The 16,397-nt window shown below is 63.9% G+C and overlaps 1 protein-coding gene across 2 annotated transcripts in view; it reads right to left on the bottom strand.

Annotated features, from left to right (window-relative positions):
- Window positions 1-2,001: 2,001 nt before the first annotated feature.
- ZDHHC1 (zinc finger DHHC-type containing 1) overlaps window positions 2,002-16,397 on the bottom strand; it is a 28,410-nt gene continuing 14,014 nt past the window's right edge. Inside the window, exons 7-11 of one of the 2 annotated variants that reach the window (XM_068166563.1) lie at window positions 14,641-14,753; window positions 9,139-9,218; window positions 7,367-7,460; window positions 4,597-4,705; window positions 2,002-3,482 (exon numbers count right to left, since the gene is read on the bottom strand). In XM_068166563.1, the coding sequence (XP_068022664.1) occupies window positions 2,959-3,482; window positions 4,597-4,705; window positions 7,367-7,460; window positions 9,139-9,218; window positions 14,641-14,753 (920 nt within the window). In that variant the 3' untranslated portion in view covers window positions 2,002-2,958. The remainder of the gene's footprint in view (window positions 3,483-4,596; window positions 4,706-7,366; window positions 7,461-9,138; window positions 9,219-14,640; window positions 14,754-16,397) is intronic. The other variant, XM_068166564.1, reaches the window with a different exon arrangement.

Raw genomic sequence — 16,397 nt, 5'->3', positions numbered from 1 at the left:
AGCCCAGGCTGGGAGGCCATGGAACGGTTGGGGTGGGCAGGGATCACCAAAGGGCATCCAGTCCAACCCCAAAGCAGTCAGCAGGGACATCTCCAGCCAGCCCAGGTTGCTCAGAGCCACATCAAGCCTCACCCTGAGTGCCTCCAGGGATGGGGCCACCACCCCATCCCTGGGCAACTGTGCAGAGCTTCCTCCTGCTGGCCAGCCTGGCCCCAGACCCCTCCTGCCTCTCAGCTGGAGCCAGCTCCCCAGAAGGGAACTCCTCAGCCTCAAGCTCTGGCTGAGGTGGAGGTTGCACCTGCATGAGGGGTAGCAGCTGGGCAGGGAAGTGTGGGCACCACAGCTGGCAGCCCAGCCTGCCTCCCCTGGCTGGGCCACAGCCAAAGAACCTCTGTGCCCAGACCTCCTGTCCTGCTCTGAACCATGGCTGGGGAACACTCTGAGCTGCTGCTGTCTGCCCTGAGCTGCTGCCTGCTCTGAGCTGCTGCTGCCTGCTCTGAGCTGCTGCTGTCTGCCATGAGCTGCTGTTGCCTGCTCTGAGCTGTTGCTGCCTGCTCTGAGCTGCTGCTGTCTGCCATGAGCTGCTGTTGCCTGCTCTGAGCTGCTGCTGCCTGCTCTGAGCTGCTGTTGCCTGCTCTGAGCTGCTGCTGCCTGCTCTGAGCTGCTGCCTGCCCTGAGCTGCTGCCTGCCCTGAGCTGCTGCTGCCTGCTTTGAGCTGCTGCCTGCTCTGAGCTGCTGCTGCCTGCTCTGAGCTGCTGCTGCCTGCCCTGAGCTGCTGCTGTCTGCCCTGAGCTGCTGCCTGCTCTGAGCTGCTGCTGTCTGCCCTGAGCTGCTGCCTGCCCTGAGCTGCTGCTGTCTGCTCTGAGCTGCTGCCTGCCCTGAGCTGCTGTCTGCCCTGAGCTGCTGCTGCCTGCTCTGAGCTGCTGCTGTCTGCTCTGAGCTGCTGCCTGCCCTGAGCTGCTGCTGCCTGCTCTGAGCTGCTGCTGTCTGCCCTGAGCTGCTGCCTGCCCTGAGCTGCTGCTGTCTGCTCTGAGCTGCTGCCTGCCCTGAGCTGCTGTCTGCCCTGAGCTGCTGCTGCCTGCTCTGAGCTGCTGCTGTCTGCTCTGAGCTGCTGCCTGCCCTGAGCTGCTGCTGCCTGCTCTGAGCTGCTGCTGCCTGCTCTGAGCTGCTGCCTGCCCTGAGCTGCTGCCTGCCCTGAGCAACTGCTCTCTGCTCTGAGCTGCTGCTGCCTGCTCTGAGCTGCTGCTGCCTGCCCTGAGCAACTGCTCTCTGCTCTGAGCTGCTGCTGCCTGCCCTGAGCTGCTGCTGCCTGCTCTGAGCTGCTGCTGCCTGCCCTGAGCTGCTGCCTGACCTGACCTGCTGCTGTCTGCCCTGAGCTGCTGCTGCCTGCCCTGAGCTGCTGCCTGCCCTGAGCAACTGCTCTCTGCTCTGAGCTGCTGCTGCCTGCTCTGAGCTGCTGCTGCCTGCCCTGAGCTGCTGCTGTCTGCTCTGAGCTGCTGCTGCCTGCCCTGAGCAACTGCTCTCTGCTCTGAGCTGCTGCTGCCTGCCCTGAGCTGCTGCTGCCTGCTCTGAGCTGCTGCTGCCTGTCCTGAGCTGCTGCTGCCTGCCCTGAGCTGCTGCTGTCTGCTCTGAGCTGCTGCTGCCTGCCCTGAGCAACTGCTCTCTGCCCTGAGCTGCTGCTGCCTGCTCTGAGCTGCTGCTGCCTGCCCTGAGCTGCTGCTGCCTGCTCTGAGCTGCTGCTGCCTGCCCTGAGCTGCTGCTGCCTGCTCTGAGCTGCTGCTGCCTGCCCTGAGCTGCTGCTGCCTGCTCTGAGCTGCTGCTGCCTGCCCTGAGCTGCTGCTGTCTGCTCTGAGCTGCTGCTGCCTGCCCTGAGCAACTGCTCTCTGCTCTGAGCTGCTGCTGCCTGCCCTGAGCTGCTGCTGCCTGCTCTGAGCTGCTGCTGCCTGCCCTGAGCTGCTGCCTGCTCTGAGCTGCTGTGCCAGGAGCAGGGAGAATGCCTTGGAGCTGGGAGAGAGGAGACTGAGAGTGGAGAGGAGGAAGGAATTGCTGGCAGGGAGGCTGGGGAGAGCCTGGCACAGGCTGCCCAGGGAGGCTGTGGCTGCCCCTTGCCTGGAGGTGTTCCAGGACCAGGCTGGAGGAGGCCTTGAGCAGCCTGGGCTGGGGGGAGGGGTCCCTGCCCATGGCAGGGGGCTGGAGCTGGCTGAGCTTTGGGATCCCTTCCAAGCCAACCCCCTCCATGGAGCCTGCAGGCTCAGCTGGGGATGTCAGGGGGATGTGGCAGGCAGGCAGGCAGTGGCAAGGCTGCATCCCAGAGCTGCTGCCCCCTGGGGCTGCTGGGCAGCTGGGGAGAGCTCAAGCCAAGCTGCTGGTGATGTGCTGGGCCTTGGAGGGGCACAGTGCAAAATGGTCCAGGGCGGGGGCAGAGCTGAGGCTCCTCCTGCCTTGGAGCCCCCCCCAGGCACCACCCAAGGGCTGCCAGGGGGCAGGGAGGGGGAGGATTTGGCTTCCAGGGAGCAGCAGAGGGGCAGCAAGGCTCTTCCCCAGGCAGCAGGGGCAGGAGGGCACAGCCCTTTGCTTGCTCTTCAAGCTCTCCCTGCCTGCAGGCTGCCACCAGGCTTTGCCTCCCTGCCCAAAGGCTTTGCCTCCCTGCAGGCTGGTGGCAGCCCCATGGTGCAGGGAGGAGCTCCTCAGCCCTCTGCTGAGTGCTGGCAGCCTACCCAGGGCAGAGCCTGGCCAGGAAGACTGTTCCCCCCCACCCCAAGGTGAGGAGCATGGAGCTGGGCTGGAAGGTTCTGCTGGCTGAGGAAGAGGCAGGAGGCAGCTGCAGAGGTGCAGGGTGGTGTTTGCTGCCTCTCAGGATGGGCAGCAGCAGCCCAAGGGAGGCTGCTGCCTCCAAGGGGGAGCTGCTGGAGGCCTACCAGAAGGAGAAGCCCCCAGGGGGGGGATGGCTTTGGCCTCCTAGGCCTCTGTGGTGTTTGCACTCCTGTCCCTCCAGCAGGGATCCTCTCTGCCCAGGTGCTGCTGGCTGCTGCACTTCCTGTGCTGTGGCTCAGCCCTGCTGCCACCAGGCTGGGGCTGAGGGGCCTGAGGCTCTCCACTGCTCCTGCTGACAAACACAGCAGGAACCTTGGAAAGGAGGTGCAGAGCTCCTGCCACCTGCTTGTCCTGCTGCTGCCTCTTCCTCCTGGCCTTGTGCCCAGCAGGCAGCTTCCTCTTCCTGTCACCTCTGGGCTTGTCTGTGTCCAAGGCAGGCTGCTGGGGGGTGCTGGAGCTGTCTGGAGGAGGCCCATGCAGGGCAATGCCCCCCAGGCCAGGCTGAGCCACGGGGATCTGCTCCAGGGGATCTTGGTGGGACACCCAGCCAAGCTGAGCTGGAGCCTGGGCTAGGCTGAAGCTGCTGGGGTGCCCTCCCAGGGCAAAAGCTGGCACAAAGGGGTGAAGGCTGTTGGCAGGTGAGGTGGCAGCAGGCCTGGCTGGGAGCTCTGCAGGTGGAAAGAGAAGAAGGAAGGTTAAGGAGAGAGTGAGAGGCAGCACTGGGCCCAGGGACTGACAGCTCAGAGCCCAGCAGGGAGCTTGGGAAGGACCCCTGGGGATCCCCCAGTGCCACCCCCTGCTCCAGCAGGGCACCCACAGCAGCCTGCCCAGGGGCACAGTGCCCAGGGGGGGTTGGGAAGCTCTCCAGGGGAGGAAACTCCACAACCTCTCTGGGCAGCCTGCTCCAGGCCTCCAGCACCCTCACACCAAACAACTTTCTCCTCCTGCTCAGGTGGAGCCTCCTGGGCCCCAGCCTGATCAATATCCCCATTGATGATCTGGAGGAGGGGATGGAGTCCATCAGCAGTGAGTTTGCAGCTGACAGCAAGCTGGGGGCAGGAGTTGAGCTGTGAGAGGGGAGGAGAGCTCTGCAGAGGGACCTTGCCAGGCTGGGCAGATGGGCAGAGGCCAAGGGCAGGAGATTGAACACATCCAAGTGCCAGGGGCTGCACTTTGGCCACAGCAACCCCAGGCAGTGCTACAGGCTGGGGGCAGAGTGGCTGAGAGCAGCCAGGCAGAGAGGGAGCTGGGGGGGGTGGTGGAGAGCAGCTGAACAGGAGCCAGCTGGGCACCCCCAGCAGCTTGCCCAGGGGCACAGTGCCCAGGGGGGGTTGGAAGCTCTCCACACCAGGAGGCTCCACAACCTCTCTGGGCAGCCTGCTCCAGGCCTCCAGCAGCCTCACACCAAACAACTTTCTCCTCCTCCTGGCTGCCAGTCTGTGCCCCCTGCCCCTTGGCCTGGCCCTGGGCACCCCTGAGCAGAGCCTGGCCCCAGCCTCCTGCCCCCCACAGCTCCTTCAGCTCCTGCTGAGCTTTGCTCAGCTCCCCTCTGGGGCTGCTCTGCTCCAGGCTCTCAGCCCCAGGTGTGAAGCTGTGCAGAGCTCTCCCCCCAGCAGTGCACCAAAGTCTGCTCTCTGCAGGCCATCTCCAAGCCCTCCTTGCCCTGCCTGGAGCAAGACAACTTCCTTCCCCTGCTGCCTTCCCCAAGCCACATTCCACCCCCATGGCCCAGCAGGCACAGCTCCTCTCCAGGAGCAGAGAGGCTGCCTGGGGCACTCTCACCTGACTGGGGGTCTGGGAGGGAGGCCCAAGGGGTGGCCTGGGTGCCAGCCCTGCTGTCCACTGCTGAGGAAGGAGAGGTTTGCCTCTTCTTTCTTCTTTTCTTCTGTGGCTGTGAAGGGAGAGGAGTGGCCCAGGAGGAGGCAGGGCAGCAGGCAAGGCCACCACACAGCCTGCCAGCTCCTCTCACTGCTGCACTCCTCCTGCCTTTGATGAGGAGCAGCAGGGAGGGAGGCAGAGAGTCACAGAATCCTTCAGGCTTGGAAAGGACCTCCAAGAGCATCCAGCCCAAGCCTGAGCCCAGCACTGCCAGGGCACCACCACCCCATGGCCCTCAGCACCACAGCTCCAGGGCTTGGAAACCCCTCCAGGGATGGAGATTCCACCACTGCCCTGGGCAGCCTGGGGAAGGAATTGTTCCTCATGGCCAACCTCAGCCTCCCCTGGCACAGTTTCAGCCCAGTTCCTCTCCTTCCATCCCCTGAGCCTGGGGAGCAGAGCCCAAGCCCCAGCTGGCTGCAGCCTCCTCTCAGGGAGCTGCAGAGAGCAAGGAGGTCTCCCTCAGCCTCCTCTGCTCCACACCAAACCCCCCCAGGGCCCTCAGCTGCTCCTCCCCAGCCCTCTTCTCCAGACCCTTCCCCACCTTGCTTGCCCTTCCCTGGCCCTGCTGCAGCTCCCCAGGCTCCTGCTGGCAGTCAGGAGCCCAGAGCTGAGCCCAGGGCTCAAGCTGAGGCCTCCCCAGTGCCCACTCCAGGGGCACCATCCCTGCCCTGCTCCTGCTGCCCACCCCAGTGCTGCTCCAGGCCAGGCTGCTGGAGGCCTTCCTGCCCCCCTGGGCACCCTCTGGGCTCAGCTCCAGCTGCTGCCCCCCAGCACCCCCAGCTCCTTCTCTGCTGGGCACTTTGCAGCCACTCTGCCCCCAGCCTGGAGCCTTCCTGGGGTGGTTGTGAGCCAAGAGCAGGACCCAGCCCTTGGCCTGCTTGAGCCTCAGCCCCTTGGCCTCAGCCCTGGCTGCAGCCTGCCCAGGGCCCTCTGCAGAGCCTCCCAAGCCCTCCAGCAGGTTACCTTGGTGCCCCCTGCAGCCTCACTGAGCCTGCCCTTGATCCCCTCCTGCCAGAGCAGAAGGGTTGGCACAGAACCTCCTCAGAGGTTCTCCAGAGTGCAGCTGCAGAGGAATTTCTCTTCCCCTCTGCAGGAGGCTTTGAGGAATGAGCTTGGAGGCAAGGGAGACTTCCCCAGCAGCTGCCACTGCAGCTCCTGGGCACAGATGGAGAGCAGCAGGGCAGCAAAGTTGCCTCTGGAGAGAGGATTCCTAGGCTCAGGTTTTCCATCCAGACCTGGTCCCCCCTGGACTCAGCCACCTTTGGATGGACAAACTGCTGGGCTCTGCTCCAGCAGAGCTGCTGAGACCCCCAGGAGTGGTGGGGAGGAGGTCCCTGGGCTGCACTGGAGCAGCTGAGGGCACTGCAGAGCCACCTGAGCACAGCCCTGGGCTGAGACAGCAGAGGGACCAGGATTGCTTAGCATCTGTGCTGGTGACAGGGAGTGGCACTGAGGCTCCCCCAGCACCAAGCTGGGTGGGGTGGCTGACACCAAGCTGGAGGCAAGGATCCATCCAGAGGGACCTGGAGAGGCTGGAGGGAAGGGATCCATCCAGAGGGACCTGGAGAGGCTGGGGGGAAGGGATCCATCCAGAGGGACCTGGAGAGGCTGGGGGGAAGGGATCCATCCAGAGGGACCTGGAGAGGCTGGGGGGAAGGGATCCATCCAGAGGGACCTGGAGAGGCTGGGGGGAAGGGATCCATCCAGAGGGAGCTGGGCAGGCTGCAGAGCTGGGTTCAGGACAACCTCAGGAGGGTCACCAAGGCCAAGGGCAAGGTCCTGCAGCTGGCTCAGGGCAGTCCCAGGCACTGCTAGAGGCTGGGCAGGGACTGGCTGGAGAGCAGCCCTGGAACAAAGGCCTTGGGGGTGCTGGGGGAGGAGAAGCTCAGCAGCAGCCAGCAGGGAGCACTTGCAGCCCAGAGAGCCAAGCAGAGCCTGGGCTGCAGCAGCAGAAGTGTGGCCAGCAGGGCCAGGGAGGGGATTCTGCCTCTCTGCTCCACTCTGCTGAGCCCACAGCTGCAGCTCTGTGCCCAGCTCTGCAGCCTCTGTGCCAGGAAGGCTCTGGAGGGGCTGGAAGGTGTCCAGAGCAGGGCCAGGAGGCTGAGCAGAGGGCTGGAGCTGCTCTGCTCTGAGCACAGCCTGAGAGAGTTGGGGTTGTGCAGGCTGCAGAGGAGAAGGCTCCAGGGAGAGCTTCTGGTGGCCTTCCAGGGGCTGCAGGGGGCTGCAGGAAAGCTGGGGAGGGACTTTGGAGGGGGTGAGGGAGGGACAGGACTGGGGGGGATGGAGCAAAAGGAGCAGTGGGGAGCTGGAGGTTGGCTGTGAGGAAGAAGTTGTTGGGCAGGAGGGTGGTGAGAGCCTGGCCCAGGCTGCCCAGGGAGGTGGTGGAAGCCTCCTGCTGATGCCTGGAGGTGTTTGCAGGCAGGCTGGAGGTGGCTGTGAGCAACCTGCTGTGGGGTGAGGTGTCCCTGCCCATGGCAGGGGCTTGGAGCTGGCTGAGCCTGGAGCTCCCTTGCCCCCCTGCCATCTCTGGGGCTCTGTGGCTCTTGGCCCCAGTGCCAGCAGGGCCTGGCCAGACCTGCAGCCACAGACTGAGGCCAGCAAGGAGGAGCCCACAGGTCCCAGTGCCCTGGGGAGCAGCAGGGCTTGTGGTGTGGTGCAGGCTGCTGCTTACCTGAGCAGGGCTCAGAGGCTGGGCAGAAGGCAGGCCAGGGGAGCAGCTCCTTGCAGGCCTCCTGTGGTGCTGCTGGCTGCAGGGCTCTGTGGAGCTGAAGCACAGCCCAGGGGGAGAAGCTGATTCCCTCAGGCACACCTGAGCCCTGCTGCCTGCTCTGCCTGCACACAGCCAGCAGCCTGCCCCAAGCACTCCCTTCCCAGCCCAGGATCCCCAGGGGCCTCCTCTGCTGTGTGCAGTGTGAAGGTTTCCTCTCCCCCTCCCCAGGCACAGCAGGGACTCAGTAAGGGCCAAGGAAGCCCTTCCAGGCCAGCTTGTGAGGGGCTCTGGGCAACCTGCTCTGCCTGCAGGGCTCCCTGCTGACTGCAGGGGGGTGCAGAAGGTGAGCTTGAATGTTCCCTTCCCATCCAAAGCAGGCTGTGAGGGACTTTGGGCAAGGGCTGGGAGTGGCAGGAGCAGGGGCAGTGGTTTGGAATGAGAGCAGAGCAGATGGAGGTTGGATGTGAGGCACAAGTTCTGCCCCAGGAGGCTGCTGGAGCACTGCAGCAGGCTGCCCAGGGAGGTGCTTGAGGCTCCAGGCCTGGAGATATCCAGGGTCAGGCTTGGGAAGGCTGTGAGCAGCCTGCTCCAGGGGAGGATGTCCCTGCTGCCTGCAGGGGCTGGGGCTGGCTGAGCTCTGCAGCTCCCTTCCCACCCAAACCATTCCATGTGGCTCTGCTGGTCCCTGGCTAAAGTCAGTCAGGGGCAGAGGAGATGGGCAGTGCCAGGGGGGCTCTGGCACTCAGCCAGCCAGGGACCAAAGAGGGCCACAGGAAAGCCAGGAAGGGACTTTGGAGAAGGGGCTGGGAGTGGCAGGAGCAGGGAGAATGGCTTGGAGCTGGGAGAGAGGAGACTGAGAGTGGAGAGGAGGAAGGAATGGTTGGCAGGGGGAGGGCAGGACTTGATGCCAGCCCCAGGGCAGGCTGTGTGGGACACTGCTGCACCAAGTGCCTCCTGCCTGGGGGGAAATGGAGTCACTGAGCAGGGCCTGGGGGCCAGCCCAGTCCCTAGGGCTGCCACTCCTGGCTGACTCTGCCACCACCTGCAGGCTGGGCTGGGAGGGCTGGACTCAGCCTGGGGAAGGGAAGGCTCCAGGGAGACCTCAGAGCAACCTTCCAGTCCCTGAAGGGCTCCAGGAGAGCTGGGGAGGGACTCTGGGCAAGGGCTGAGGGTGCCAGGAGCAGGGAGAATGGCTTGGAGCTGGGAGAGAGGAGACTGAGACTGGAGAGGAGGAAGGAATGGTTGGCAGGGAGGCTGGGGAGAGCCTGGCACAGGCTGCCCAGAGAGGCTGTGGCTGTCCCCTGCCTGGAGGTGTTCAGGACCAGGCTGGATGAGGCCTTGAGCAGCCTGGGCTGGGGGGAGGGGTCCCTGGGCATGGCAGGGGGCTGGAGCTGGCTGAGCTGGGAGGTCCCTCCCAACCCAAAGCCACTCCATGGATCCCTGAGCCCCTGGTGCTGTGCTGCTGCTTTGCTCCCAGTGCTGCCCTCTGCCCTGTGCTGGGAGCTGCTGCTGGGATCCCTCTGCTGACAGCCAGGCCAGCAGCCCCTGCTCCAGCTGGGAGTCACAGCACAGCCCCAGCAGCCCTGCAGCAGCTGCCCTGTGCTGGGGGCACCCTGGGCAGGCCTCTCCCCCTCCTGGACCCTCTCCTCCCATGGCCCTTTTGTCCTGGGGGGGCCAACTTCCCCTCCCCCCCCTGCTGCTGAGAGCCTCCCCCCAGCCATGGCTTTATTCACCCTGGTCCTGCTGCTGAGGCTTCCTCTGCTGGGCTGCCAGGGGCTGCACTGCCAGGCTGGGCCAGAGCCAAGCCTGCTCCCTGCAAAGGAACCAAGAAGAGAGCAAGAAAGGAATCAGCCCCCTGGGAGCAGGGTGGACACAGAGGGAGTTCCACCACACAGACCTCTTCCTCCTCCTCCTTCCCTCAGCCACACCTCCCTCCTCCTGGAGCCACAGAATGCTTTGGCTTGGGGAAAGAGCTCCCAGCCCAGCACTGCCAGGGCACCACTGAGCCCTCAGCACCACATCTGCACAGCTCTGGAAGCTCTCCAGGGATGGAGCTTCCACACCCCCCAGCCTGCTCCAGGCCTTCACAACCCTTCTGGGGGTGAAACCATTCCTCAGGTCCAACCTCCTGGTCCTTTCCTCTTGGCCTATCTCTTGCTGCTTGGCAGCACAAAGTGACCTGCACTGTGCTTGGAGCCAGAGCTCTGCAGGACTCTGCCCCTTAAAGGGGGTGGAAAACCCAACCTGAGGCAAGGGGAAGCCCCTGCTGGGTTCCCTGGGCTCAGGCAGTGCCTCCCAGGCAAAGCAGAGCAGGCTTCTGAGGGCAGCTGCAGCACTCCTTGGGACCACTCTCACAGCCTCACAGAATCACCAAGGCTGGAAGAGACCTCAAAGATCATCGAGTCCAAGCTGGCACCACAGACCTCATGACCAGACCATGGCACCAAGTGCCACATCCAATCCCCTCCTGAACACCTCCAGGGGTGGGGACTCCACCACCTCCCTGGGCAGCACATCCCCAGGGCCAATCTCTCTTTCTCTGAAGAACTTCTTCCTCCCCTCCAGCCTGAACCTCCCCTGGCACAGCTTGAGACTGTGTCCTCTTGTTCTGGTGCTGGGAGAAGAGCCCAACCCCCACCTGGCTCCAACCTCCCTGCAGGGAGTTGCAGAGAGCAAGAAGGTCTCCCCTGAGCCTCCTCTTCTGCAGGCTAAGCAACCCCAGCTCCCTCAGCCTCTCCTCACAGGGCTGTGCCCCAGACCCCTCCCCAGCTTTCTTGCCCTTCTCTGGACACCTTCCAGCAGCTCAACCTCTTTCCTAACCTGAGGAGCCCAGAGCTGGACACAGGACTCAAGGGGTGGCCTGAGCAGTGCTGAGCACAGGGCAGGATGAGCTCCCTGCTCCTGCTGGCCACACTGCTCCTGCTGCAGGCCAGGATGCCCTTGGCCCTCTTGGCCCCCTGGGCACACTGCTGGCTCCTGTTCAGCTGCTTTCCACCACCCCCCCCAGGTCCCTCTCTGCCTGGCTGCTCTCAGCCACTCTGCCCCCAGCCTGTAGCTCTGCCTGGGGTTGCTGTGGCCAAAGTGCAGCCCCTGGCACTTGGATGTGTTTAATCTCCTGCCCTTGGCCTCTGCCCATCTGCCCAGCCTGGCAAGGTCCCTCTGCAGAGCTCTCCTCCCCTCTCACAGCTCAACCTCTGCTCCCAGCTTGCTGTCAGCTGCAAACTCACTGCTGCTGGACTCCATCCCCTCCTCCAGATCATCAATGAGGATATTGATCAGGCTGGGGCCCAGCACTGCTCCCTGGGGCACACCACTGGTGCCTGGCTGCCAGCTGGCTGTGGCACCATTCACCACCACTCTCTGGGCTCAGCCTCCAGCCACTTCCTCACCCAGCTCAGAGTGCTGCTGTCCCAGCCAGGGGCTGACAGCTTGGCCAGGAGCTTGCTGGGGGGGATGGTGGCAAAGGCCTTGCTGCAGTCCAGGCAGACCACATCCACAGCCTGCCCCACAGCCCCCAGGCAGTGCCCTGGGCATGGAAGGAGCTCAGGTTGCTCAGGCAGGACCTGCCCTTCCTAACTCCATGCTGGCTGGGCCTGAGCCCTTGGCCATCCTGGAAGTGCTGTGTGATTGTACTCAGGATGCCCTGTTCCATAACCTTGCCTGGCACTGAGGTCAGGCTGCCAGGCCTGGGATTCCCTGGCTCATCCAACCAACCCTGCTTGTGGATGGGCATCACCTTGGCAGCTTCTGGGACCTCTCACAGGGAGCAGTGGAGCCACAGGCAGCACCCAAGCTTGAGGGGGGGCTCAGGAGCCAGGAGCTGAATGAAGAGTCAGAGTGGGAAGAAGAGGAGGAGGAAGAGGAGGAGGAGGATCCCCAGCCTGTGCCTGCAAGCCTTGCATCAGTGACAAAGGATTTCTGTGCTGAGGCTGCAGAGGGCTGCAGCCAGGGCAGCCTGCAAGGGGCAAGGCTCTGGGTGTCCTGCAGGCTGTTTGTTTGTGTTTAGCTCTGGTTGCTAGGCAAGAGGCAAGGCAGAGCTGCTGGTGGCTTCACACTGTCACTGGGCACCATCCAGCCCCTTCCTGCCCTCCCCCAGGCCCCTCTCTCACACCCACAGCTCCTTCCCCCCACCTGCCTCCTGGGAGGCAGCAGCAGAGAGAGCAGGAGGGGAGCTGAAGGGCTGCATCCCAGGCAGGGGGGCACACAGGCTGCAGCCCCTCCAGCTCTCCTGTCAGGCTCAACCAGGGGGCAGGCAGTAGGAAGTGATTAAAGGGTTGTGATTGTTTTCATCCTGCTGGTAAGCAAAGCTGGGCCAGACCGAGGGCCAAATATTTTGGGTTGCCATAGAAACCTCAACTCCAAGCCCAGCTCCTCCAGGGCAGGCCACAAAGTGCAGAGGGAAAGCTGCAGGCTCCCTGTGCTCAGAGCCCCTTCAGGCCTGCAGCAGTGCTCCTGGGCAAAGGAGGGGGGGGGGAGGGCACCCCCAGGAAGCTCACAGCTGGCACCAGGCTGGGTGGCAGAGCTGAGCTGCTGGAGGGCTTGGGAGGCTCTGCAGAGGGCCCTGGGCAGGCTGCAGCCAGGGCTGAGGCCAAGGGGCTGAGGCTCAAGCAGGCCAAGGGCTGGGTCCTGCTCTTGGCTCACAACCACCCCAGGAAGGCTCCAGGCTGGGGGCAGAGTGGCTGCAAAGTGCCCAGCAGAGAAGGAGCTGGGGGTGCTGGGGGGCAGCAGCTGGAGCTGAGCCCAGAGGGTGCCCAGGGGGGCAGGAAGGCCTCCAGCAGCCTGGCCTGGAGCAGCACTGGGGTGGGCAGCAGGAGCAGGGCAGGGATGGTGCCCCTGGAGTGGGCACTGGGGAGGCCTCAGCTTGAGCCCTGGGCTCAGCTCTGGGCTCCTGACTGCCAGCAGGAGCCTGAGGAGCTGCAGCAGGGCCAGGGAAGGGCAAGCAAGGTGGGGAAGGGTGTGGAGAAGAGGGCTGGGGAGGAGCAGCTGAGGGCCCTGGGGGGGTTTGGTGTGGAGCAGAGGAGGCTGAGGGAGACCTCCTTGCTCTCTGCAGCTCCCTGAGAGGAGGCTGCAGCCAGCTGGGGCTTGGGCTCTGCTCCCCAGGCCACAGCTTGAGCCCTGGGCTCAGCTCTGGGCTCCTGGCTCCCAGCAGGAGGCTGAGGAGGGCCAGAGAAGGGCACTGAAGCTGCTGCCCACTGTGTGAAGTTCATCAAGCCAAAGGGCCAGGCCCTGCAGCTGGGCCAGGCCAACCCCCAGGCACAGATTCAGGCTGGGTGCAGAGTGGCTTGAGAGCAGCCCTGGAGAAAAAGCCTTCAGGGGGTGCTGGGTGCTGAGGTCAGTCCTGACCTGTGACATCCCTCACATCAGCCAGCAGCTGTGCTGGCCCCCCAGGAGCTCCTGCCCAGGCCACAGGCAGGGACAAGAGAGCTCCAGAGAGACACAGAGCTGCTGGGGAGAGGCCAGGGGAGGTGTGAGGATGCTGAAGGGCCTGGAACAGCTCAGCTGGGGAGAAAGGCTGAGAGCCCTGGGGGGGTTCAGTGGGGAGAGGAGAAGGCTGAGAGGGATCTGAGCAATGTTGCAGAGATGTGAGGGCTGGGGGCCAGGAGGAAGGAGCCAGGAGGAAGGAGCCAGGGGGAAGGAGCCAGGGAGGAAGTGCCAGGAGGAAGGTGCCAGGAAGAAGGATCCAGGAGGAAGGTGCCAGGAGGAAGGTGCCAGGGGGGAAGTGCCAGGAGGAAGGAGTCAGGAGGAAGGAGTCAGGAGGGAAGGAGCCAGGAGGAAGGAGTCAGGAGGGAAGGAGCCAGGGGGGAACTGCCAGGAGGAAGGTGCCAGGAGAGAAGGAGTCAGGAGGAAGGTGCCAGGAGGGAAGGAGCCAGGAGGAAGGAGTCAGGAGGAAGGTGCCAGGCTCTTTGGGGTGGTGCCCAGGGACAGGACCAGGACCAACAGGGATGAGCTGGAACCCAGGAGGCTCCACCTGGCCAGAAGGAGAAACCTCTTTGGGGTGAGGCTGCTGGAGCCCTGGGGCAGGCTGCCCAGAGAGCTTGTGGAGTCTCCTTGCCTGGAGAGCTTCCAACCTCCCCCCTGGCTGTGTTCCTGGGTGCCCTCCCCTGGGTGCCCTGCCCTGGCAGGGGGCTTGGGCTGGATGATCTGTAGAGGTCCCTGCCAACCCCTCCCATTCTGTGATGCTCTAAATCCAGTGGCAGGACACTTGAGTCCCACTCCTCAGCCACCTTCCTTCATGCTGCAACCCTGACTGCTTGCTCAGCCAGAGGGAAGGGAGCTGGGCAGGCCCAGCAGCAGCTCAGCTCTGAGCTCTACCAAAGCTGATTCCCACCCAGAGGAGCTTCCCCTGCCCTGCCCTGCCATGACTGCAGGGAGCAGCTGTGCTGGCACCACAGAACCCAGAGCAAGTGGTGCAAGCAGAGGGTGGGTGGCATGGATTCCTCTGAGATCAGTGCCTGCCCATGCCTGGAGTGCTCTTGGAGTGCCAGGCCTCAGGTCCTGCTCCACCTCAAGAAACCTTTGAAGTCAGCAACTCAGCCAGAAGCACAGCCAGCAGGGCCAGGGAGGGGATTCTGCCTCTCTGCTCCACTCTGCTGAGCCCACAGCTGCAGCTCTGTGCCCAGCTCTGCAGCCTCTGTGCCAGGAAGGCTCTGGAGGGGCTGGAAGGTGTCCAGAGCAGGGCCAGGAGGCTGAGCAGAGGGCTGGAGCTGCTCTGCTCTGAGCACAGCCTGAGAGAGTTGGGGTTGTGCAGGCTGCAGAGGAGAAGGCTCCAGGGAGAGCTTCTGGTGGCCTTCCAGGGGCTGCAGGAAGGCTGGGCAGGGACTTTGGAGGGGGTGAGGGAGGGACAGGACTGGGGGTGGATGGAGCCAAAGGAGCAGTGGGGAGCTGGAGATTGGCTGTGAGGAAGAAGTTGCTGTCCAGGAGGGTGGTGAGAACCTGGCCCAGGCTGCCCAGGGAGGTGGTGGAAGCCTCCTGCTGATGCCTGGAGGTGTTTGCAGCCAGGCTGGAGGTGGCTGTGAGCAACCTGCTGTGGGGTGAGGTGTCCCTGCCCATGGCAGGGGCTTGGAGCTGGCTGAGCCTGGAGCTCCCTTCCAGCCCTGCCAGCCGTGGGGCTCTGTGATAACTGAAGTCAGCCTTCAGCAGCTGCCTCTGCCAGGTGGAGGTGGCCAAGGGGAAGGCAAGTTGGCCTCGGGGCAGAGCAGGGCTGGTGCAGGGAGCTGGCCTGGCAGCAGCAGTACCTGAGTGGCTGGCTGCTGGGAGGGAGAGGACTCCAGCTGCAGCTCTGACTCTTTCCCCACCTGCTGGAGGCGCTGCTGCAGCACATACTCGTAGGTAGTCAGCTTGTTCCACACTGGCAGGAGAGAGAGAGAGAGAGAGAGAGAAGAAGAGAAGTCACTGCAGGAATGGCCACTCCTGGATGACACCAACAGCCTGAGCAGCCCCACAGGCCAGGGGAGCTGGAAGCATGGAAAGGGAACAGGCTGAGGGAGCTGGGGCTGTGCAGCCTGGAGGGGAGAAGGCTCCAGGGGGACCTCAGAGCTGCCTGGCAGTGCCTGAAGGGATCCTGCAGGGAGGCTGCAGAGAGACTTTTGCTGAGGGGGGTCTGGAATCACAGAATCAAGCAGGTTGGAAAAGACCTCAGGGATCATCCAGCCCAACCTAACAGCCAACACCTCCTGACAACCGAAACATGGCTCCAAGAGCCACAGCCAAGCCTTTTCTGAGCATCCCCCAGGGATGGGGACTCCACCACCTCCCTGGGCAGCACATCCCCAGGGCCAGTCTCTCTTGCTGGGAAGAACTTCATCCTCACCTCCAACCTAAACCTCCCCTGGCACAGCTTGAGACTGTGTCCTCTTGTTCTGCTGCTGCCTGCCTGGGAGAAGAGCCCAACCCCCACCTGGCTCCAACCTCCCTGCAGGGAGTTGCAGAGAGCAAGAAGGTCTCCCCTGAGCCTCCTCTTCTCCAGGCTAAGCAGCCCCAGCTCCCTCAGCCTCTCCTCACAGGGCTGTGCCCCAGACCCCTCCCCAGCTTTGTTGCCCTTCTCTGGACACCTTCCAGCAGCTCAACCTCTTTCCTAACCTGAGGAGCCCAGAGCTGGACACAGGACTCAAGGGGTGGCCTGAGCAGTGCTGAGCACAGGGCAGGATGAGCTCCCTGCTCCTGCTGGCCACACTGCTCCTGATGCAGGCCAGAATGCCCTTGGCCTTCTTGGCCCCCTGGGCACACTGCTGCCTCCTGTTCAGCTGCTCTGCACCACTCTCCCCAGCTCCCTCTCTGCCTGGCTGCTCTCAGCCACTCTGCCCCCAGCCTGTAGCACTGCCTGGGGTTGCTGTGGTCAGGCCAAAGGGGAATGGTTTGAAGCTGAGGGAGAGCAGAGTTAGACTGGAACTAAGGAAGAATCTCCTGAGTCCCAGGGTGGTTTCCAAGCAGTTTGCAGCTGACAGCAAGCTGGGGGCAGGAGCTGAGCTGTGAGAGGGGAGGAGAGCTCTGCAGAGGGACCTTGCCAGGCTGGGCAGATGGGCAGAGGCCAAGGGCAGGAGATTGAACACAGCCAAGTGCCAGGGGCTGCACTTTGGCCACAGCAACCCCAGGCAGAGCTACAGGCTGGGGGCAGAGTGGCTGAGAGCAGCCAGGCAGAGAGGGACCTGGGGGGAGTGGTGGAGAGCAGCTGAACAGGAGGCAGCAGTGTGCCCAGGGGGCCAAGAAGGCCAAGGGCATCCTGGCCTGCAGCAGGAGCAGTGTGGCCAGCAGGAGCAGGGAGCTCATCCTGCCCTGTGCTCAGCACTGCTCAGGCCACCCCTTGAGTCCTGTGTCCAGCTCTGGGCTCCTCAGGTTAGGAAAGAGGTTGAGCTGCTGGAAGGTGTCCAGAGAAGGGCAACAAAGCTGGGGAGGGGTCTGGGGCACAGCCCTGTGAGGAGAGGCTGAGGGAGCTGGGGTTGCTTAGCCTGGAGAAGAGGAGGCTCAGGGGAGACCTTCTTGCTCTCTGCAACTC

Source organism: Melanerpes formicivorus, unplaced genomic scaffold (genome assembly GCF_026170545.1).
Source record: "Melanerpes formicivorus ecotype bairdi unplaced genomic scaffold, bMelFor1.0.p_v2 SCAF_102, whole genome shotgun sequence".
In the NCBI taxonomy this organism is placed as follows: Eukaryota; Metazoa; Chordata; class Aves; order Piciformes; family Picidae; genus Melanerpes; species Melanerpes formicivorus.
The sequence above is the reverse complement of the archived record's forward strand: the minus strand, read 5'-3'. Positions and strand labels throughout refer to the sequence as shown.